General features: G+C 38.3%; 1 protein-coding gene across 2 annotated transcripts in view; it reads right to left on the reverse strand.

Moving 5' to 3' along the window:
* Window positions 1-1,002: 1,002 nt before the first annotated feature.
* The window catches only part of kcnn4 (potassium intermediate/small conductance calcium-activated channel, subfamily N, member 4), a 55,050-nt gene continuing 32,070 nt past the window's right edge, over window positions 1,003-23,982 (reverse strand). The window contains exons 4-10 of one of the 2 annotated variants that reach the window (XM_066682978.1): window positions 21,112-21,247; window positions 14,883-14,993; window positions 14,165-14,266; window positions 12,202-12,323; window positions 5,287-5,356; window positions 4,505-4,671; window positions 1,003-2,260 (exon numbers count right to left, since the gene is read on the reverse strand). In XM_066682978.1, the coding sequence (XP_066539075.1) occupies window positions 2,257-2,260; window positions 4,505-4,671; window positions 5,287-5,356; window positions 12,202-12,323; window positions 14,165-14,266; window positions 14,883-14,993; window positions 21,112-21,247 (712 nt within the window). In that variant the 3' untranslated portion in view covers window positions 1,003-2,256. The remainder of the gene's footprint in view (window positions 2,261-4,504; window positions 4,672-5,286; window positions 5,357-12,201; window positions 12,324-14,164; window positions 14,267-14,882; window positions 14,994-21,111; window positions 21,248-23,982) is intronic. The other variant, XM_066682979.1, reaches the window with a different exon arrangement.

Raw genomic sequence — 23,982 nt, forward strand, 5'->3', positions numbered from 1 at the left:
TAACAGAGTGGAGACTTTTTAAAAGCTCAAGCATCACTGCTGTGTCTGATCCACTCATACCAGCACAACATACACTAACATAGCAACACCACGTCACTCCTGCACTGAAAATGATCCACCACCCAAATCATACATGGTCCTGTGGGGGTCCTGACCATTAAAGAACTGTAAAATGGGGATAAGAAAGTATGCAAAGAAATAGGTGGACTCCTTGTATGCACTTGTATGGTCAGTGCAGCTGATAAAATGAATAATTAGCTTCGATCATTCAGTGTATATAAAGGGCAAACAAAATATTTCAAATTAATACCATGATAGACATGCTTTGTTGGTTTTTGCGTGTACTGATGTGGACTAAACTCTATTTGGCTGATGTTGACTTTCTTAAGGTAGTTGTTAGTCTTGGATTTTAAGTATGAAGATATGAAAAGCAAGGCTGAAACTGCTTTGAGGTTTGACCTGTTGTGAAATCTGTGAATTTGGGAAGTTTGTTTATGTAAGTGAAGAACAACTGTAATATTGGCCAGTTAGACTGAAAGCTGATCGTTTCAGCACACCATAAGGTATTTCTCCAAGCTTGTTTCTAAACAGAGAAAGGTATTTTATTGAACACTGTCCCTCATCCATGATCCTAGAGCTTTCTGTTTCCATTAAAGTGTATATTGTTTAGTTCCAATTTTCTAGCAACTGTTATTTCAACATTTCTGTGACTAGTGCCACAGTTGCTATTATGTGGCTTCAGACCGTTATGCCTTCACCTTGACCCCGCACATTGGTGAGATTTTGAAGCCAGGTTCAGCAGTTGGACCAGTTAGTGGTCCACTGTTGGTAGATTTGTTACAAAATAATCAACGTTCATGTCATCTGTGCTCATTAGCATCACAGAACTACTCTGTAGAACTGTAACTCGACAGGATTTTTGGTGACCAGCTCGAGTTGCATAAAACAAATGCAAAAGAACTCTGGTTTGAGCTTAATATGTGCTTTAAAATGAATGGCAAACAAAGGGACACAGCTGGACACACTGCAGGTTTCATTTTTTTTTCTTTCAGATTTGTCTTGAATGCAGAGCTCACTGTGATTAGTATGTGCTGATAGTCATCTGTTGATGAGTTCACAGAGACAAAAGCGACGGAAACACATAAAAGGAACAATAGTTGTTTATCAGAGGGAGCAGAAGTGCCCATCCGAATATACACTATATATCCAACATTTGTAGACACACGTACATTATCAAACAATCTTAGAATGTTGATGTGAGGACTTTACGAGACCCTCCGGAGCATTAGTGACATTTGCTGGTGTTTGATGATCATCATCACTCTAGAGAACCCAATTCCATTTCTCCTCAGCCCATTGCCTAGGACCACATATCTGACTCTTATCACTGGGTATATTAATATTAGGCTTATGTGGCTGCGCCAACTCATCCATTCTATTGGTTACTGTCATTATATTTTTACTATATCGTTGCTGCCCAAAGAAAAACATGTATCTCCAGAATAGTATCTTCATAGGAGAAGAAAAAAACCCTTCATATCTTTCAATAGAGATCAGTGTAAAATGATTCTATTCCAAGTTTATTTGGAGCATTTTTATTAGTCCATTCATCATTGAATCATTTTCACACTGAGCTGCTGTGTTCAGATGATGTAGTACAAAAAAAATGTAAATAAAATCATAATACATGATATTCATTAGACAGCAACAATCTGTACAAGCTGCATGTGCACAGTTAAATGTCTGTGGTAACAGTGGGTCCACTTTACCTTGTGTCCTCAAACCTTTGGATATATAATGGACATCAGCCTGAACTTCATTCAAAATAACAGTTATATTATCCATTAAAGCAATACCAGATACTGCACCCTAACCAAGTCACTATCCTCATTTCAGCCATGAGAATTTCATACCTATTAAAGCAAGCAACACTGAAGTGGTTCTGTATTCTGCTTTCTCCCCTTCAGTGTTGCAGATCAAGCTAAACATAAATATTGTCATAAATACATTTGTCCGTTTCCCATTATGCCATACCCTGGTAAGGTACAGGGATATTTGTTATCCTTCCTTTTCTCAGAAAGTCATTGCAGCTCTTGAGGTCCGTGGAAGGGGAAACAAAAGGCACGTATTATGCAAGTGTTCCATTAACACGGCGCTGTAAGTGGCTAGTGCAGTTTTTCAACACCTGCCGGAGGACACAGAGAACAAGGACGACGGTGTCCACTGTGGCATCTTGGAGGAGAGGTTTGCCCCAAGTCACCTGTTCAGATAAAAGAGAACAAGACAAGAACTCGTTACCTTTTATATTCTGATTTATTTTATAAGAAAACAATAATAAGATAAATGTATTTAAAATTTTAATAAGACAAAATAACACTTCAGGAAGGAGATGGAAAGACTATAATGCTCTTTAGGATTCTTAGCCACGGATATATTAGGCATTCCTTTATATCTCTATTTGAAAAGCAGTGCATTTGTTGTGTATGGACAGAAAATATTGAACTTGATGAACTTTTGTTATTTTGAAGATTTCCTTTTTCCGCTGTTGCTTTTATTAGTTTGCTGCGTATTCATTTATCTACAGGAGTCACTGCTTCCCTCCATAGATTCCTCTGAGAGTTGTGAATCCAGCCACCTCCTGAATACAATCATTTGACAGGCCTGCAAGCTTGAGGAGAATGCCAACTGCCCAGATCTTTTACTGTGCTTGTGTGAAGTGGGGGAGAGGGGGCATCCAACCTCAATAGTGAGGCCAGTTGTGCTCTTTTAGATTATTGGCTTCAGACTGCTGAGGCATTACCAAGCACCAAACCGGTGATATCCAGATGATAAGACTGATGATTCACCAACTGGGAGCCCTCCCTAACATGTTTTATTGGCAAATAATTCATTATTTTTATGTTAACACATACACTTTACATTAACATGATCATGTTAATAGGGTTGGAATATAACACTGTCATTTTAAACCAAAAAAACAACAACTTAAAAATGACACTAATATGCTACATTTGCTACATATGATACACAGTTGCTAACATCAAAATTACCATATTTAAATTGTCAAAACCAAAGCACTCACATTTTTTTGGATGCAGTATTATCCATAAGAGCAGAAAAGTCCATGCACATGCTTTTGCAACACTTTTTCATTGATGACAAATAATGAAAGCAATAACGAATACATTTTCAGAGAGGCGTTTTCGCTTACTGACTGACGCACTAATGACACATCACTGGAAAGGTCTTATTTGCCTTGAAGCACTAAGAGTTTTATTTGCTTATAAGAATTTTCCTCATTAAAACTGATACTTCAACCTATAAACCCTCAAACTTCATCTTTAAACTATTTTGACTGGGATTAAAAATAACATACTACTATATGCTTTCTGAGTACTGTAATATGCCAATAAGCTTTTTGATTAAATATGATAGTTAATTAGTTATTTTACACTTTACAAGGTAAACAATCTCTGAAGGTCAGTTTTTTGCCACGTCTTGTTTATGTTCTCCAATGTGCCATATGTGCTCAGAGAATTGTGGGTAAGAAAGGGCCACGAAGGTTACATCTGTTACGTCCTACAAATTGCTCCAAACGTAGGCTGTATTTCTCGGCTGTATATGAAGGATCCTTTACATTAGAACAGCCTTCTGTGACGTAGCGGCCAGGAATTGTAACCAAGCACGGCTGCAGCTTAGGATTTGGAACGCAGCTAGAGCCTCGGCTCGCTGGTGGTTAGTTCACAAGCTCAGCAGGACGGCTCAGAACTCTGCAACATTTACACACGTATTATATCTCGCAGAGAGTGGGGGACTGCTGAATTTGTCTTATTTCACATGAGTGTGTGTATTTATGTGAAATATTGTAAAGGGAAGTGGTAGTGAGATTTTGTGGCATTAGTGTGTTTATAAAATTCCATTTAGCTGTGCACAGCCACATTAAACTTCACATCCTTTAACTTGTTACATTGAACAAATAATGTTCTTGATGTTTGGTCTTTGGTGGTAGATCATTTATTATTGAAAAATATAAATGAAAAAGAACAACACTGATGTCGGTGGTATATTTTATGAACAAAACTGTGCTCCTTTTTACATTTCTGCATTTATTATTCCTGCCCTCCATATTTTCTGGACAACACAATCACATGATAAAAAAGACATTGATAAAAAGCTTCTCCAGACCTTCCAATGACAAGGGTACGTATTTTGGGCATTTTCTCTTTTTGAAATGTCCAAAAAACCTCTGTAACAATAGCGTAACAAATGTGGCTAATGGCGGTCCGGCAAAACTAGGCTTGCCTAGTTTCTCTTTGCTCTTCATTGGTGAAAAAAAAAAACAGTTATCAATTTTAATACTATGCAACAATTAACATAAAATGAGAATGGAAGTGGAAGAATGTTTAAATTTGGAAATTACTGAAAAAACTTATTTGTACACCAGATTTGTGTTACTTTGCCCCATGTCCTTAAGAATCAATGTCTGGATCTGGCTGGAAGGTACCTGTGGTCAAGGCGGCGGCGGTGCAGGGCTTGGCTCAGCAGCTGAGATGTGCTCTGGAAAGATTGACCCAGTTCATCCAGCTTCTGCTCCATAGAGATAATCCTCTGCTCAAGCTCCCGGTATGAATTGTTCCAGTTGGCACTCAGATCACACATGATCATCTGCATCTGATGGTGGCAGGACACTCTTAGAATCCCCAAAAAATGATTTCTTAGCTTACCCACACTTTTTCTTCATCCTTGGCTTTTCCTAGTCAAAAATGATAATATCCAGAAGTCCCCTAACATATTTCAATCAAAGGTAATGACCAAAGGTGTGTTTTTCACCACTTCAGAGTACACAGTTTCAATGCTCCTCCCCTCTTCCTTACATTTGGTATTGAGCATTGAGATTAAACTGTGCAGCTGCCTAAACAGCTTATTTTAGGCTTATCTACACATACAAAGCTGATTGTGCACAATTCAATTCTTTTGTCCACAATGGGTGCACTGAAAAAAACAACAACACTTTAAAGCATTAGCTCATTATTATGTGTATCTAGAGCTTTTACAAACACACAAACTCTGCAATACAACCCAGTTAGTTTTTTATCGCGGGGACATCTAAGGACATGGAATAAAATTAATCCTAATCCACCCCATATGCTTTAGTAGTGTAGGTATTTCTGATAAAATGGCCAAGGAGTGTAGCTATAAGCTACAGACAATTGACAAATGATATTATAAGTGTACCAAAGTCTGTAAGTGTACCAAATAAACTGAAATGTCAATGTAAATATCTACCTTGGAGAGGTCCACCATCTCACTGGTATAGTCTCTCAGTTTCCTCTGCTTCAGCCTCAAGTGGCGAAATCTATGGAGAGAATAAAAAATATGTCACTAAGTATAACTACATCCAACACACAGCAGTGAATGCTCTCTGTAAGAAAAGATTTTGAAACTACAAATGATGCATTTCCACCGCTTGCCGTTAACATGAGTTGACTCAGCTCTACTCAGCCATTTCCATTATGCTAATTTAATACCTGGAGCTGGGTGATTTTTTCATGCTTGCTCGCTTATGGTTCCAAACAAGCCAAGTAGGGACTAAATAATGATGTGTAAATTTTGCAGAGGTCTAACTGGCCAAAGAGAATTACCAATTATGACAAAATGCAGACATCCAGCACAAACTAGCTCTTTTTATGATCTTCAAGCTATAGTAGCGATCACATTTGTTTTTATCCAACTCACAATGACAGCTCATTGGTCTTTTAATAAGGTTCCCATGTTCCTAGGATTGGTGGCTGGAAAAAGACTCCAGCAAGAGCTGGACAAAGCAACGAGGAACACAAAATTATATCAAGATGTTTAAATTGGTGTGTGGAACCATGTTATAACCCAAAAACAACATGCTACTAAAATAATGAGTAACAATGCTTTGTTCCAAGCTTACTGTTCTTGTTAGAGATGGTGTTTTGTGATTTCAGTGGCTACATTTTGGGGAGGGGGTGGTTCTGTATAGTTGAAATCCAACCAGGTACCAGTTCCAAAATAGAGTAGAGCAGAGTAGAGTAGGTTCCATGAAGTGTAAAATTGCCAAAATACTATATATATATATATATATATATATATATATATTCATAGATACCCCTTAAAAGTAGTGAATTCAGCTACATTAATGATTAATGTAAATTCTTTTCGAAAGAAATATTCAGCTATGCACACACACACACAAAACAGCTTGTATAATTTTCACTGAAAATCCTGAAATGCTCCAGAGAAGCTGCACATGAGACACCATGCTCGGTGCTAAGTGTCATCTAGGTAGGTTAAAAAAAAATAATCATGATACTTCAGTGTCTAGTCTAAAATGTTCTCGGATCATCCTCCCTAATACAAGACACATGCATGATTTTAATTTTTAAAATCCCTGTTTTATAAAATTCTGAGTATATTTCCTCAGCATTTGTAAGTTCTCCAGACTGTTTGCGCTCAAAATTGATCTATCATATTTTACAAAGCCCCAGTGTCTGTAAATGGGTAAAAAAACCAAAGTGTCTCGGTTCAGTATGCTTGGCGTCTCTCTCTGCTTATTGAAGAAAAGCAGCATTTTGGAGGATTTTAGACAATGAAGAAACCACCTAATGCTAAAAAAGCATGAACTGAGATGAGGATATTGCTCTGTTCTTGCTCCGTAGGTGGGTAATATGAACTTATTTTTGCTGTAAATGGAACTAACTCTAAATTTGGGAGCGTGCTTACTGCATGAACGTACAAATACCTAAAGTGCTACAAAACTCGAGTACCAAATGAGTTTCTGTAGTAAGTCAAACAGAGAATAAAACTTGCAGACAGGGTAAACATAAGCCACAAACAAACAAGAGTGTTTTTCCCCCCTCAAACATACATTCCACCTTAAAAAACGTGGAGCTTCTGAACGAAAACATATGAGAGAACAGCATTTCCCCACAGTCGAAGACAAAATTGTCCCCTTTACTACCTATTGATTTGTTAAGATTTATGGGATTTGCAGGTGTTCATGAGTGTTCAGCAGTTTAAGGTATAAATGTAGCCCTATATTCATCATATTTTTGTTTAGTGGACTATAATATGAAATACTAAATTACCACTTAGTGGTATGGGCACATGTTTTGGTATATAAATATTGTTTCTCCAAGCATTCTGGAGGGAGTCTGTAGGATCTGTTTACATTGCTTGACATAGTGGCTTTGAGGCCGGCCTAACTTTAGATGACAATTTGCAGCTGCAGAAAAGCAGAACGGAAACCAATATTGTAGGGGAACGCCATCAGTATCTGCTGAAGCATACGGAAATGTCCAGCTTCTGCTTGTCACTGTATGAAATACTAACCTTTAATTGAAAACCAAAAAAAAAAAAGGAAAGTATGCCAACCAGAATGGACTCTTACACTATATGTTTTACACTGTACACTGTATAGCTTTGGGGAGTTTTTGCCCCATTGCTATAATAAGAACATAAGCTCTATACCCATCTAGCTGACTTTCTGGACACTGGACACGGTAACCTTAAGAACATGTGTGTTACATGAACAAAAGCTTTCAATTTCATTATATGCTTTTCTGTGGAGATTATACAAACTGCATCCAAAATAGGTGCATGTTAAACAGCTTAATTCACTAACAAAACTTTACAAACTTTAGATATATATTATAATGTAACCTAAAACAAAAGTAAAAGCAGAGACTTTCTTGGATCAAAAGGCCATCAACTAAAGCAGAAGTTCTGTGAGTTAAAGTTCAAAATTCATTTCCCTTAAATGAACCTACTCAACCTGAAATCAGGAACTCTAAATCCTTTTACCTTTACCATATTCTTTCTAGAGAACATAATATTGAGAAAGATTCAGTGAATCTGAAAAGCTCTCATTCGGTCTATAGGCAAGGCCAGAAACCACTACTGAATGTGTGTAAACCTTCAAGCACTCAGATAACACTGCAAGAGACATCATCATGCAACTGTTAAACATAGACACAGGGACTAATGATAACATCAGACACTTTTTTCACTTAACACAGTCCACCACTGCATCAAGAAATTCAGCCTGAACTCTGTTGGGCAATGAGAAAACCATCAGTCCTATGCAGAAATGCTGCTGGGTTCTCACATCCCAAATGGAGCTGTGCTGTGGTCAGATAAATCCATGTTTCAGGTTGTTTTGAAAAATGGACATCAAGTTGTCAATGCCAAAGATAAATCAGACCATCCAGACTTTTATTAGAAACAGGTATAAAAATGCCAACATCTGAATTGGTCTGGGGCTGGGGCTGGGGGAGCATCAGTGCCTACAGCATAGTTGGCTTACATGTGTGAGAAGGTACCACTGATAAATCAGTCTATATTGGGATTTCAGAGAGACATATGCTGCCCTTACAGTGGTGTCTTTTTCCAGGAAGTTCATCGTTAGTTCAGCAAGATAATGTCAGACCTAGTTCTACACATGCCACAAGATGGTGGACTGCAGAAAGAGTGTATATTCTTTACAGGCCTGCCTGCAGTCCAGGTCTGTCTCCTATGGTGCATCAAGGAGAATAGAAATAGACAACAGTGACTACAGAGTATTGAGCAGCTGAAGTTCAGTATCAAGCAAGAATGAGCCAAAATCCTCTTGTAAAAAAAAAATAAAATAAAAATAATCGATCCCTTGCACATATAAACTTATATCAGCCATTTTCATCTTTTTTAGGTGCACTGCCCACTTGTCCAGTCTTAGCAGTGGATATAAACTGTTTTTCAGCATGAGATTAAGTTTAAAATGGAAAACAATCAAACAGTCCCCTCCCCACTGGTTTTAGGACAGGTTGCCGCAGGAGCAAAAAACCCAAATCTTACCTAGTGTCCCTTTAAGAGGTGTTTACTAAAAATTGCACACATTAATATCAATATAAATTAATTGTAATAAATAAAATCATATACATTAATATCCTCAGTTCCCAAAATAATTAAAAATGTAATTTAAAAATAGGTGAAACTCAGTGGTAAACATTCCTCTGTTCCAAATCTTTTTTTTTATCGGCAACAAATACAAAATTTGTATATATTGACAAATACCATTATGATGGTCAGTGAAAACAATGGAAATCTTTTCTGTGAACATTTGGCAGTTAAATTATTTTTATACTGAGTTTTATAAAAATGTCCTTATATTTCTGAAACCAGGGTTTATTATAGACACTTTAATTCAGTAATGAGCGACACATTTTTTTAGTGATTACTGTAAAACAGGAAAGCAAGAATCACTCCACCCTCTCAGACACATGCTACTTCTGCTGCCCTTACACCCACATGCACACACACCCACACACACAGTGGAAAAGTGTGAAAGCCAGATGCGTTCACTAAAGCTGTTATAAAGCTGGAGCAGAAATTCACACATCTGAACTTCCTGAGCTCAGAGTGTGAGCGAGAGGCCGGCCAAATACACCTTCACCTTCCAGTCTTCTCCTTATCTGCAGGAAGGTGCTAGCATACAATATAAACAATAGATCATGGACAACAATCAACAGGGAGATGGAGAAACCAGTTGGTCTGGTAGCTGTCCAGTGAAAATTAATATACAATATATATTCAAAAATGTATACACACCCTTCATTAACTAACAATTTGATCTCCAAAGAAAAGCACGGGAAAACAAATAGGATGATGCTATTGCAACTGCACGTAAGCCTAAGGGCACCATGCTCAATGGCAAGTGTTTGGCAGGGGCCTGTGGAGCAGTGGAACTGCATTCTGTATAGTGATGAAGCTCCAGCCAATAATTTTGCGATGAGCCTGTGTGGCTTTTCTGATACTGAATTATTCATGCAACATGAGTATAGTATATATCGCATTGCCAGATTCTCTAGCCGGGAAATGCAGTCAGGAGAGGTTAAACTGCAATAAAAAATAAATGTAAAGGAATGTGAAGTTACTGTTTTTAAAACAATGAGAATATAACACTCACTGATATGTGTTATAAATGTAATTTCTTTTTCTTTTTAATTGTTGTTTGTATGGAAATAACCCACTGATTGGCTGTAACTTAGTTCAGCTGTAATTCCTGGTGAGCACATTGAAGTACAGCAGTTGAGACTTTGTCTCAGCTCGGATTTCATAATCCTGTTATAATCACTGACTTGACTGCTCTCTAGGAAGAATCTGGTACATTTTTGACTGACACACAAAAGGACCAATCACAAGTCTGCTATTTAGGTGTGAGATGTAGAAGGAGCCAGGCTTTATGATTCCTGTAGGTCAAGAACCAGTACACAATGATACACAGGGTGTATAGATAGCCAAAAGAAAGTAGAAGCTGACATTGCAGCCAAGGGCTGACAGGCTTTTTAATTTAAAAAGAAATGTTGGTTGAGCCAGTGTCAAAATGTTCAGTCATATAGTGTAGCGGAATAATGTTGCACATATTTATTTCTTTTAAGACAATATTTATCTTCAGAAAGCAGATTAAATTGGAAGAATCCTGTTTGAAAATCTAATAATCAATTTTTAGAAAAATGAAGAGATTGTAAACTTGTTATTTTATAATAGTGGCACAAATAATAGTAAAGTAATACAATCCACCTAGTTTGTTGCCAAAATATACCCTTATGACAAGCAGGTAGTGTCGCAGTCACACAGCTGTAGGGATCTAAGGCTGGGGGTTCAATTCCCATTCCAGCTGACTGTCTGTGCGGAGCGAGGTGTGTTCTCTCTTTGTCTGCGTGGGTTTCCTCCGGGTGACTGTCTGTGAGGAGTGTGGTGTGTTCTCCCTGTGTCTGCGTGGGTTTCCTCCGGGTGACTGTCTGTGAGGAGTGTGGTGTGTTCTCCCCGTGTCTGCGTGGGTTTCCTCCGGGTGACTGTCTGTGAGGAGTGTGGTGTGTTCTCCCTGTGTCTGCGTGGGTTTCCTCCGGGTGCTCTGGTTTCCTCCCATGGTCCAAAAACACAGGTTGGTGAGTGTGAGTGAATGCGTGAGTGTGTGTGTCGCCCTGTGAAGGACTGCTGTCCCCTCCAGGGTGCGTTCCTGCCTTGTGCTCAGTGATTCCGGGTAGGCTCCAGACCCACCATGGCCCTGAATGGGATAAGCAGTTACAGACAATAAATGTATGAATAAAAAATGATGCATTGATGGTCTCCTAACTCAGTTAACACAACCTAATGCCCAAGTTGTGTCTGCTGCATTTTGAAAATGTATAGAATTCACACATTTATTATGATCAATATTTGAACGCTTAAGTTCTTAAGAAATATTTGCATAATGGATTACATAGATATGAAATAGAGTACGTAAATGTTGAGAATATTCACCTCCATTATTTTTAGATGGCAAAGAACGTCAGGGAACAGGTTGTAACTCACTTATTCAAAAACATAATTCTTTACAAAGGGTGATATTTAGTGTTTGCATCAGTGATTCCATTGTTGTATGCCATTGTTCCCTTTGATTTGAAAACGTACAGGAAGTTTTTTTTTCCCATGAAACAATACCGTCCAAAAAAGGATGCAACATTCAACCCCTGAAAAGTATTGCTTGCAAAAGTTGTACTTTGAGTTTTAATTTAGATGAAAGGTTTTTTTTTTTGCCAAAAGTTAAACAAAGAAAAAAAAAACCTCTGAAAAGACTTAACCGGTTTACAATGAAAATGTTAACATAGTAAGTAGTGTCCTTGACTTGCTCAGCACAGATGTGTTTGGACAGTTTAGACAGATAGGAAGAGGAATATTGGTCATGTGGAACTATGTCACGCTTTCTACTTGTCACACAATGGTATGATCAGTGTTCATGTGAAGTATCCCCTTTCCATCGCAGAATTGTTACCACAAAGCAAAACATCAGCAGAAAGGAAGGTTCTGTTAGCCTCCGTTTTTATAATGAGCTCATTCTATTCTGTATTAAATACGCATGTACAGTATATTTTCCTATTAGTGCATTTTCATTATATATACTGACATGTCATATCTAAATATTTTCCATATTATAAATCTTTATGCATCAGAATAACACTGTGACAGTGGTGTTTTGTAGTGAACACACTGCATTCTATACACAAGACTAGGACACGCCATTATTCTATAATATATATATGTTCTCCGGTGATTCTCATCTGTACTGAATGCATGATGACTGATGATGTACTGAATGCATGATGATATAGCTGTAATTCCACATGGATTACACATAACAGACTCATGGAAGTCACTTACACACGGATGGCCTCAAGCAGGCATCTCTGGTGGTGCCTGTGTTCTCCATTGTTGTTCTTGGCCTGGGTGGTCCGGTGGAGCAGCCAGCATTCCCTTAGCACATTAGCAGCAGCATTACGGATCTGTAGCACAAACACCAGTCAAACTTTATATTTGAAATTCAATTCAGTTTTATTTAGTTCAATGAATGAATAGCTCATAACCTTGTACCAAAGCAAATGTTCAGGGAGAGAAACTATTATTATGCAAATGGAAGAAAATATCTAAGTGTATACTGTAATGGACTGGTTATATTTCAATCCAAAACTCATTATTAATCATGAAAGTTTTCCGGAGTTTACCTGGAGCATTTGTATGTGTGAACGCGACCACCCACAACATTCATCACGGACTTTACCCGGAAATTATCCTTCTCGAGTACTGTTCCGGGTAAAGTCAGAGTCAGTGCATTTTAGAACGCCGCTGGAAATGTTCCACAGTTTCTCCTGCGCCACACCTAAACACGTGTTTCATTTCCCACTGCTAGAGCACATCTGAGAGAGAAAACCTCCCGCTGTGAGCTGCATGTGTGAACAACCGTTCCGAGACATCTCCAGACCCGATACTCTAATGTTTCTCTTGAAATACTTCATGTAGAGTTCATGTGTAAAAGGGGTATAATTGTACTACAGTACTGACATTGTACTATAGTACTGAACTATGACATATGTAGAGTGGCACTATCATCGTACTATGTTATTATTATCATACCACATTTGCAATACCTATTGTACTATACTATTTTGTCATCATACTGAAGTACTGTGATCATAGAATGGTACTGATTTTTCTTGAAACTTGGAATATTCCTTTAAAGAGGTCAATAAGACACACAAACAATCCCGTATGGTAGCAGATCTTATGTGTTTTGTTGACAGGATGTAAGTAGAGCAGGAATGTAAGGACATCAGCACTGATAGGGAAGTTTCTAATGCAACTTCTGTGCAAGAAACACCTGACCACCAATAACAAAAAAAAAAAAAAAAAAAAAAAAAAAAAAAAAAAAAAAAAAAAAACACTTCCCCTCGTTTTTATTCCTCCATTTCTCATCTATGGAAACTCTTCTAGCATCTTCCACCAAGAGCGTTTATTTTTGGGGCTTCTTCTTCCCTCTGATAAGCAAACAGATGGATCCTGTTAAAGGGGTTTAACGTAGTGCCAAACACTCCCATCCTTTCAGCATCTACTCTTGTCCACTATCCTACACACACACACACACACACACTCAGTCACAGGACACACACACACACATCAGCATGTATGTCGTTTCCTGTTCGTGCCCAAAAACATTCTTGGACAGACCTAAATCCTTTTCCTGACAGGGACCTGATTGTTTCCTCTCTTTGACGCCTTTTTGTAGACCATTAAATGCTTTTTTTTTTTTTTTTTTTTTTTACTTGCCCACCCCCAGGCCTTTTTTCCCACACTGTGCTGCCCTTTGTAATGAACTATTTAAGGAAAAAATAATATTATAAAAAGCCCCAGGAACCATAACACGCGTGCAATGCGGAAAATAACGCCGCCTCCGCCCGTGTTGCTTCATCTCTGGGGAAGGTGTGCCTTTTTGAGTTTGGTACAATTTCAGCTTGAAGTCCTTACATAAACTTAGCAAATACTTTTACACTGACTGATCACTGGATTAGAAATACCTACCTTGTATCTGCACTCATTGTCTCTTTTATGAGCTCCACTAACCATACAGGAGCACTTTGTAGTTATACAATTTCTCTGCATACTTTCTTATCCCTATTTCACTCTGCTCTTCAATGGTCAGGGCAAGTATATTTTGAATGGTAGATTATTCGCAGCATTGCAGGGACACAGACTTGTGGTGATGTGTTAGTGTGTGTTGTACTAGTATGAGTGGATCAGGCACAGCAAAGCTGTTGTCACTGCTGTAGTCCATCAAACAAAAATGTCCAACCAACAGTGTCCTGTGGGTGGCGTCCTGTGTCCACTGATGAAGGACTAGAGTACAACCAACATAAAATGTGCAGCAACAGATGAGCCACTCTCTCTCCCATATCTGCAGGATGGACCAACAAGGAAGGTGTGTCAAACAGAGTGGACAGTGATTTAAAAACTCCTGCAGCACTACTATGTCAGATCCACTCGTACCAGCCCAACACACCACTAGCACCTCAGTGTCACTGCTAAATCGTTTGCAGACGCTCCACATAACCCCATTGTTACCATGGCCAATGGCAAGTATTGGCTAGAAGGATAAACATTTCTGCAGCTTTGGGCTGTGGAGAAGAGGAACTGTCTTCTCTTCAGTGTTGGAGTACCTTCCAGTATATTTGGAAAGAACTGGAGCAGAGTTTGTGATTCAGAACAACTCATCTAACATCAGTAGTTGTCCTTATGTATCTGACATCAAACCATGACATCAGTGTTCCAGTATCTACTGGATAACGAACTATTAATACCCTTCATTTCAGGAGAATGCAGGATAAACAGGTCAATATTTGGGGGTTTTATACCCCTCTATCAGACATTTAGCATTCTGCATTTTACTTTTATAAGCTCATGAGTTCTGCTCCAGAGCATATAGTTTTGTTTCATGCCTTTCTATGGAGATAAGGCATAATTCACTAAACAGAAGGGGTGTCTACAAATATTTGGGCATAGCATTTCCTCACCTCTTTAGAAATCTGGATGTCCATCATGAAGAAGTGCACATGTTTCTCTCCTTTGTTTAATGCCAGCTTTTTTGTCACTACAGCAACCAACATAGCTGTGCATGAAACACCCTGAAAAAAAATGAATTTTATTAATTAACAATTTATTTTTATAAGAACTGTTTTTTCATCCTAGCAAAGTGCCCCAATTGTGGTCCATTCTGAAATATTAGTGAAGCAAAAACATAAAATGTCACAATTTAGATTGAATATTTTCTGATAAATTGCAAGTGACAACTAAAACTTGCAGATGAATGCCATAATAACGTATTCTTTGTAGAGGATGTGTGGACGGACATATTTGCACATAGATTGTCACTTTACCAAAACTTCAGCACATAACTCATATTTATGTTTTGACAATGTGCATTAGACACATCACAAAAGACAGGAAAAGAAACTTAATCTAGCTAATGTTATAAAACAAATTTTCATTTTTAGCTGTAAATTACTGTATCTTTACCTGTTCTCCTTAGGGTCTTGCATAAGCAAAAAAGGGAGAGAAAAGTATTAGCATTGTGAAGAAGCTATATTTCTTTAAATTAACATTCATCCATAAATTGTTGTAACTGATATTACAATTCTAGTTATTGCCCATTTTTGCTTTATTTCCTTTGCAACTATAACAGCTTCCACTTATCTGGGAAAAACTTTTTATAAGATTACTGGGTGTGTCTCTGGGAATTTTTGCCCATTAATCCAGAAGAGCTTTTGTGACACCCGAAACTGATGTTTGATGAGAGGGCTGGGCTCCCTGGAATTTGGAAGCATGCAATTGTCCAAAATGTCTTTGTAAGATGAAGCATTAAATTTCCCTTCACTAGAACTGAAGGCCCTAGGCCAACTCCTGAAAAACAAAGCCACATAGCTTTATCACTTCTCCACCAAACGTTGCAGTTGGCACAATGTAGTCAGATAGCTAACGTTTTCCACGCATTCGTCAAACCCAGACCCAACTCTCAGACTGCCAGATAGAGATGTGTGATTTGTCATTCCACAGAACATGTTTACACAGCTCCAGGAGTTCACCGGTTGCATGATGTACACCACTCCATCCAACGCTTGGCTTTGTGCTTGGTGATAGCTCGTATGCAGCTGCTCGGCCATGGAAACCCATGCTATGAGTTTTTGTGTGGGAGTAGTTTTAGAAACCTGCAGTAACTGAGTTAGCAGAGCATTAGTGACGTTTATGCACTGCAAGCCTCGTCTCTGTAACTTTATGTGAGCTGCCATTTTGTGGTTGAGTTGCTTCCTAAACACATTTCAATAATAGCACTGACAATTGTTTGTGGAATATCTAGGAAAGAAGAAATCACAAGCTGACTTGTTCCAATGATGCCATCCGATTACAGTACAATGCTCAAATTCTGTGAGCTCTTTAAAAAGACCTTTTCAGAAATGTTTGTAAAGGCAGACTGCATGGATAAGGAATGGGTTTTATACACCTGTGGCAACTGAACTGAATGAAACACCAGAATTCAATGATTAGGAGATGTTTCCCTATGCTTTGGTCCATATAGTGCATACAGTGTAAGATTAATAAACAGTTCTTAATTTTCAATATATTAATATACAATAAGTTTATAACATCTGTCACTGACATAATAGGGCACTGCCATCAGTTCATTGCGATCAATTGTAAATATAGTTTAAAATTTGAATATTGACAAAACCAAGAGGTTTATGTTTGTCTGTGGTGTCATCTTCTTGTTTATTCTTGGTCGTTTATCTGCGGCTTTTATATTTTATCGATATTGGAATTATATGGTACTGATCCAACTTTTAGCCATATCATCCAGCCCTAGGAAGAAGAGATTGTTTTCCCCATTTTCAAAATTAAATTTCATTCTGTAAGATTTCCGGGTCTAAGCTACATTCCTTAGTCAAGGGACTGAACAAATGATTTAACAGTCTTCACTGTTGTTCCCTGTGGTACATAAACTCTTTCAAAACGGATAGATTTTCATCTGAATATCACTGGATTCTCTGACAAGTTTAATTTTAGGTTTTACTGTGGCAATTAAGCAATCTTTACATAAACCACTGAACATCAGTGGTCACAGTGAGTGCACCCTTAAAGTAGTGGAACTCAAGCATTATAATATTTGAGCATATTGTGAGCAGGGTATGAAGAAAACTCTTTCAGAATGAAAGTGTGCCTTATACAGTAGTTTCTAAACTCCAACAGGTTTCCCAATTGCAGGTTAAGAAGTGGTGAATGTAGACTCTGTATTAGAAACTGGTCCAGGAGGAAACACATCCTTCCTAGGCTCTGTCCACGCCCAATGAAGAGGATATGAGTTGTGTGAGTACCTCCCCAAAACAGATGGTACATGTAGGCAAGAAAATAATATACGTGCTCCTGGTCGATGATTGGATAGACATTTTATGGAGAACAATCTATTTAGGCTTGTAAACTTTAATTTAGGTTGACCACACGGATGTACCATTGTGAAGCCAAATTATATAATTTAGCATTGTGATGTCAGCTAATTTTTTGCCTTTGCAATAGAGATAAAAATATGCAAAGCAAAACGGTCCTAAAATCTCCAATTTCAAGGGGTCCTAACAATAAACATTTATTAAAATTCAAGAAAAGAAAAAAATTACTGTAAACTAAGACCCCCCCCCCCAATCATTAGATGTCACAGCCCTAAATTATATCCAATTCCACTCAGATTTCCTTTTCGAACTGCCATTAATGCAAAATCAACAGACTGCTGAAAATGCTTGCAGGAGAAAATTAAATGCTTAGCTCTGTTATGTTAGATAACAAATAAATACACTGTTGTATGATGGGGGAGTGGGAGAAATAAGCTGAGTAAACTTATAATATTATAATGAGAAATACAAGAGATACACTGAATGATCACTGGATTAGGAATTAATAACTGACATCTACACTCATTGTCCATTTTATCAGCTCCACTGACCTCACAGGGGTACTTTGTAGTTCTACCAATACAGACTTTTTTCCACCTGTTAGGACCACCACAGAACCACCAGAGCAGGTATGATTTGGGTGATAGATGATTCTCAGTGCTAAAGTGACACTGATGTTATGGTGGTGTGCTTGTGTGTGTTGTGCTGGTATAAGTGGATCAGACATAGTAGTGCTGCTTTTTAAACACAATGTCCTCTCACTGTCCACTCAAGAAGACATACCTACCTCAGTGGTCCACCGTGTAGATGTAAAGTCAGAGACAGTAGCACATCTGTTACAGACTGCAGTCTGTAATTGTAGAACTGCAAAGTGCTCCTGTATGGTCAGTGGAGCTAATCAAATGGACAATTAATGCAGATACAATTAGGTGTTCCTAATCCAGTGATCATTCAGTCTACTAGATATATAGATGTAATCAGTCATCTTCTCCAATGATTTTGAAACAACCAGTATTCTGATATTTAGTAGACTGGATATATAGGAGAACCAGGACTAAACCTATTTGTGAACATAGCCTCCCTCATGTGGGTGACCATAAAATAAAATGGAGCATAACCTGGTTAATTGGGAACTACAAAGCATTTGATTCGTCATCATACACACCTAATATAAAATAAGTAATAATATATTTCAAAAAATTATGCTTGTATCTTTTTGGTGGAAGAAACGATTACTCCTTTAAAACACAGTGGGCCGAAGGTAAAGCAGTAGCTAAAAAGTGGGATTCTGTTACAGGTGACAGGGCAATCCCTCAGCTCTGTAACTAGCCCAGTGCTTTGTTCCAAGTGGATTAGGAAACTTTTTTTTCCTCTGGTTTTCCAAGACTCAGGTTGGCACACCCTCCAGATTCGCCAGTGCCAAATGCTATAAACCACCTAAAAATGGCCACAGTGGAAAGTGGTGGAAAGTAAAAAAAAAAAAAAGAAAGAAAAGCGGAAAGCTTATAAAAACACTGTGTGAGGGAGAGTGTGTGGAGTGAAAGATTATTTTCCACTGTGTCGGTGTCAGGGAGGTTCCCCAAGCTTCTGTCGTTTATCGGCTGTGATCAGAAAAAAGAGAGATGGATGGAAGGAAGCTGGAATTTTAGTGCATGCTTATATACACTAAGGGCCAAATTACTAAATACAGAACCTTTTGGGGAAGGTTTCAGATGCAAGTAGGATGCCTAAAATGCAGTGCAAATCTTTTATACAAAACAGGCATCTGAGCAGGGGAGCCCCAATTTTTGAAAAGTCATGAAATTCTAAATAATTTAATAGACATTTAATGTGTTTTGTAAGCAAATTAACGTCTTAACTTTCTTTCTGATATTTAATAAGTATGAGGTATTTCAGCTATACACTAGACAAGGCAACACACACTCACACACACACCTATGCTGGGCAATATGAGCACAAATCAATATCACGATTAATTGTGCATTTTACCACGATTACGATTAATGAACAATTATATTATTTTTGTATTTTTGACCCTCATAGTTCAGTGACGAGGCTTGTACTGTAAATATACTCCAGTATTAAAGCTGGGATATTTTTTCTTCTTGCTGGGTCAGTCAATTTAATTGCTTCCATGAGGCAGATAGGTGGCAGAATCATGTGACTACAGCTTGGTAGCGTAGTTTTAAAGGTACAGTACATGGACACACATTGGGGACATAACAGGATAAAAATAATCGATATAATCGATATAGATAAGATGATGTCAATTAGAAGTTCTGAATGTCAATTTCAATTAATTTTCGATTAATTGCCTAGCCCTATCCTATATTATTATTATTATTATTACATATTATAATTAATATCATAATATATAGTGGTGCAGCAGGTAGTGTCGCAGTCACACAGCTCCAGGGACCTGGAGGTTGTAGGTACGAGTCCCACTCTGGGTGCCTGTCTGTGAGGAGTTTGGTGTATTCTCCCTGTGTCCGCATGGGTTTCCTCCGGGTGCTCCGGTTTCCTCCCACAATCAAAAAAAAAAAAGTGTCCATAGGTGTGAGTGTGTGTCACCCTGTGAAGGACTGGCGCCCCCTCCAGGGTGTGTTCCTGCCTTGCGCCCAGTGATTCCGAGATGGCTCTGGACCCGCCGCGACCCTGAACTGGATAAGCGGTTTCAGACAATGAATGAATGATTATTTTCTTATTTAAAAACTGACATTAAAAACAAAAGCTTTCAACAATGTTCTTGTGTTATTCATTTGCAGCTTATTCTTTTTTTTTTTTTTTAGTTTTCTATGTTGATGCCTATGAATGCACAATTGTTGTTGATATATGTACATGAAGATATAACAAATAACAAAAGCTAATGACTAAGTGCAAGCTATTATTAGCCCTTATAGAACAAGTAATTCAAAGGAAAAATGTGTCTATTCTTGCTGTTTTTCCAAAACAAAATTTAAGCAAACAACTTCTGAACAGGAAAAAAACAATGATACATGTAATTTAACCCTTTAAGCTAAAATCCCTGAAATTCTGTTTTCCCTGAAAATCAGATGGAAATCTATCCAGGTGTTACTGCTAGACCTGTGCCACTAAATTTTAAAGGCAATTATTTTAAAATGAATGTGTCTGAGAGAAAGAAATAGCTTAGCCATGAAGCTATATTATTAGATTCTCTGGATATTTTTATATGCACACTGATCAACCATAACATTACGACCATCTCCGCTACTACACTCCCTGTCCATTTTCTTGGCTCCACTGACCACACAGAAGCACTGCTTCTGCTCCACTGATACCAGCACAATGTCAGTGTCACTGTTTAGTGGGATCTACTTTGCAAATCATACCTGCTCTATTGTGGTCCTGACCGGGTCATGGTTATTAAAGAACAGGGTAAAATGGATAAGCATTTTTAACTTGTGTGTATATATACAAGTTAAACGTAACTACGGATACTGGAAGCCTGTGATAGCATTTCTCCTGCAGTGTTGCTATCAGTGTGTGAAGAGTGGGAGAAGAGGGTTGCATTTAAAATCCAACACAATGGGCAGCACTTTGAACACATTTTATAAGTGGTCAGAAACTTGTAAATAACTCATGAAAGAATAAAGTTATATTAAAACCTATATAAGCTTTACAGGCCTTTCCTCTTGCAAACAGATGAAAATAACAGCCCAGAGGTATTACCAATGTGGCTACAGAAAAAAAACCTTATAATAATAATACAATAAAACTTATAATAATAATACAAAACACTTTAAGAACAAAGTTTCTAAGTGAATGTTTGGTGCTTTATGATATTTACCATGACACCTGCGAAGAGACAGACCACTTTGCCGCAGCTAGTGTCTGGGGCCACATCTCCATATCCCACTGTGAGGAAAGTGATGGCGATGAGCCAAAGCGCTGTGCCCATGTTCCCTGTCTTTACTTCTGTCTGCCTGCAGTGAAGAGACACAAAGCAAAGGGCTGAGTTAAATAGCAAAAGTGAATTGTACAGTCCACCCCAAGAGACACTGATTTTGTATAAATACACTGCATGGCCAAAAGTTATGGACACCTGCTCGGTATATTTTGTTAATTATAGGGAGTTTCCCTCCCTTAGCTTCAGTAACTTGTACACTTCAATAACTTTGTACTCTTTGCAAACGTGGAGGGAACACCGCTGAGAGGACTTGATGGCACCCCCAAGAACATTAGTGAGTGAGTGTGTAAGTTAGTTACTTTGTTAATGTACTTCCTAAAAAAACAACCCTACATTTACTCCATGATACTCGGTTTCTTTGTTCAAACTCTTCACATTTTATTGCTTTTGACCACCCACTAAAACTGACCACACACTGTATGTATCTGATGGAAATGACAGCTACCTCCCTCAGGGCCTCAACAAAGACGTTTTTTCCCCCTAAACAACTTGGAGCATATGGTGCTCAAGTTCACACTCCATGGCCAGTTGGCAAGAATTAAAGGAATATTTGTCAGACTTCCTGAAATGGGCCTATTTATAACAAATCTGATACTAAATAGCTTTTCCAAATTAGGGCTTCAAATTGACCATCAACATAGATGGGAAAATGAATCATTGTTTGGTGCTTGATGTGCTTTTGAGTGTAAATATGTGAAAACATACGTAAATGCAGCTTGTGTTTTGAAGCATTAACATGATTTTCATCGACTTTTCCTAAATGGAGTGCGAATTGTTCCAGTCAAATAAATTACTGAATATAAAAACATATGCACAATTGTACAGCTCAAAAACTACACTTTGTCAATGGTAAGCTTTAAATAGTTGATGAAATTATTCTAATTTTCAATACTGAGTATAAAGCTTAAAAAGCAGAAATGGGTACTGCCAAAATCAATTGCCATAATCACCATAAGCAGGAACCCCACAGGAACACTACAGAGCAGGTATGATTTAGGTGTTAGCTCATTCTCAGCGCTGCACTCACGTAGTGGTGTTGTGTTAATGTGTGTTTTGCTGTAATGTGAGTTTCTGCTGTAGCTGATCCAATCATATCAGCGCAACAAACACTAACCCTCCACTGCAGTGACACTGACATGGTGGCTTATTAAGCTAATAGAATATACAGCTATAAATATATACATTTTGCAAAGAAAACCCTTTTCAAGTTGATCCTAGCCTCAGATCCATTTGTTTTTAAATGATCATTTCATTATAATTTAGGGCTTCTCAAACAACCCTAGTAATATCCAACAGCTTTATCTTTCATTTTTTTGGCTGAATTTTCAACCCAAGTATTAGACGTTTCCATTTCTACCCAAAAATGCCTCCCCCATATCTCACACAATATCACTTGCATTAGAAGAGCGATGTAAGCATTGTGCTTCCTCCGAGACATGTGAGGACTGCTTATTTTCCAGCTGCTACAAATGCAATGATGGGAAGAGACCTGGAAGAGAATGTAAACAGTGCAGATGTGTCACACCAGCTGACAGACCCCAATGTCAGCTGACACCAAGATCAGAAAAATGGGAGGAGAGAGGTGGCATTCTACCTAGACAGAAATTGTGCTCTCTAGGACTCCCAGCCTTGGATGGCTGTGGTATGACCTGGGATCAAGCTCAATGTTTCCTGAAATAAAGCCACCAGACTATTTTGGTGGGAAAATAGTGTGGAAATTATTTTATCCATTGGTGCTTGATTGCAATTTAAATTTAAATGTGACTAATTTAGATCCATTTTGTTTTCTGTTTAATGTTCGCAGTTTGTTTACTCCCAACAATAACATTTGAATGTTTTCCACTGTAGAACATACAATATCCCCTAAAGCTAAGTAGGTCTTGGCCTGGCCAGTACAAATAGGGGATATTACTATGTAAGCCTGAATGGCTGATGGATGTGGTGTTGGTGGTGCAAACAAGGGTTGGTGTTGTGTAATGTGTGTGGATTCCGATGCACAAGTGCAGTGACAGGGACATTGCACTGAAAATGAGGGGGATGCCCTTGGGATGACATATAATATTGAGGGGCTGACTCTGAGGTCATAAATGATCCCTGGACATTTCCTCAAATATAGCAGGGGTGTTACCCTGGTGTCTTGTTGAGTTCACCAGTATGGCCACTTCTCCACCTAATAGTTGATGCGTGGTCACTGGTCTGGCATGGCTTGATGGCAACACATCATCTAGGTGGATGCTGAACATTGGTGATCATTGAGATGACTCCTTATTGCTCAAACTTCATGCAAATGCAAATGCAGTGTATTGGTTTTCTATAAGTGAAATAAAAGTGTAACTATCATACATTAGTTCATTAAAAAAAACATTTTCAACAATATACTACATGTCCAAAAGTTTGTAGGCACCTCATGTTGCATGAAACGCTAGAGAATGCATTTCTACTGGCACACAGCACAATGCTGGGAGTTTTATACCCTTCTAGCCACACCTGGCATTGGATATGTTAATCCTAGGGTGTTTTCACACCTATAGTTTGTTTGCTCTGGTACGATTCAATTCACAAGTTTGGAAACTTGGAAGTCTGTACTGGTCTGTTGTGGTGAAGAGAGAGCTGAGCAGAAAAGCAAAGCTCGCGATTTACCATTCAATCTACGTCCCAACCCTCACCTATGGTCACGAGCTTTGGGTAGTGACCGAAAAAACGAGATCGTGGGTACAAGCGGCTGAGATGAGTTTTCTCCGCAGGGTGTCT

The sequence above is a fragment of the Hoplias malabaricus genome, chromosome 10 (genome assembly GCF_029633855.1).
Source record: "Hoplias malabaricus isolate fHopMal1 chromosome 10, fHopMal1.hap1, whole genome shotgun sequence".
Taxonomy (NCBI): domain Eukaryota; kingdom Metazoa; phylum Chordata; class Actinopteri; order Characiformes; family Erythrinidae; genus Hoplias; species Hoplias malabaricus.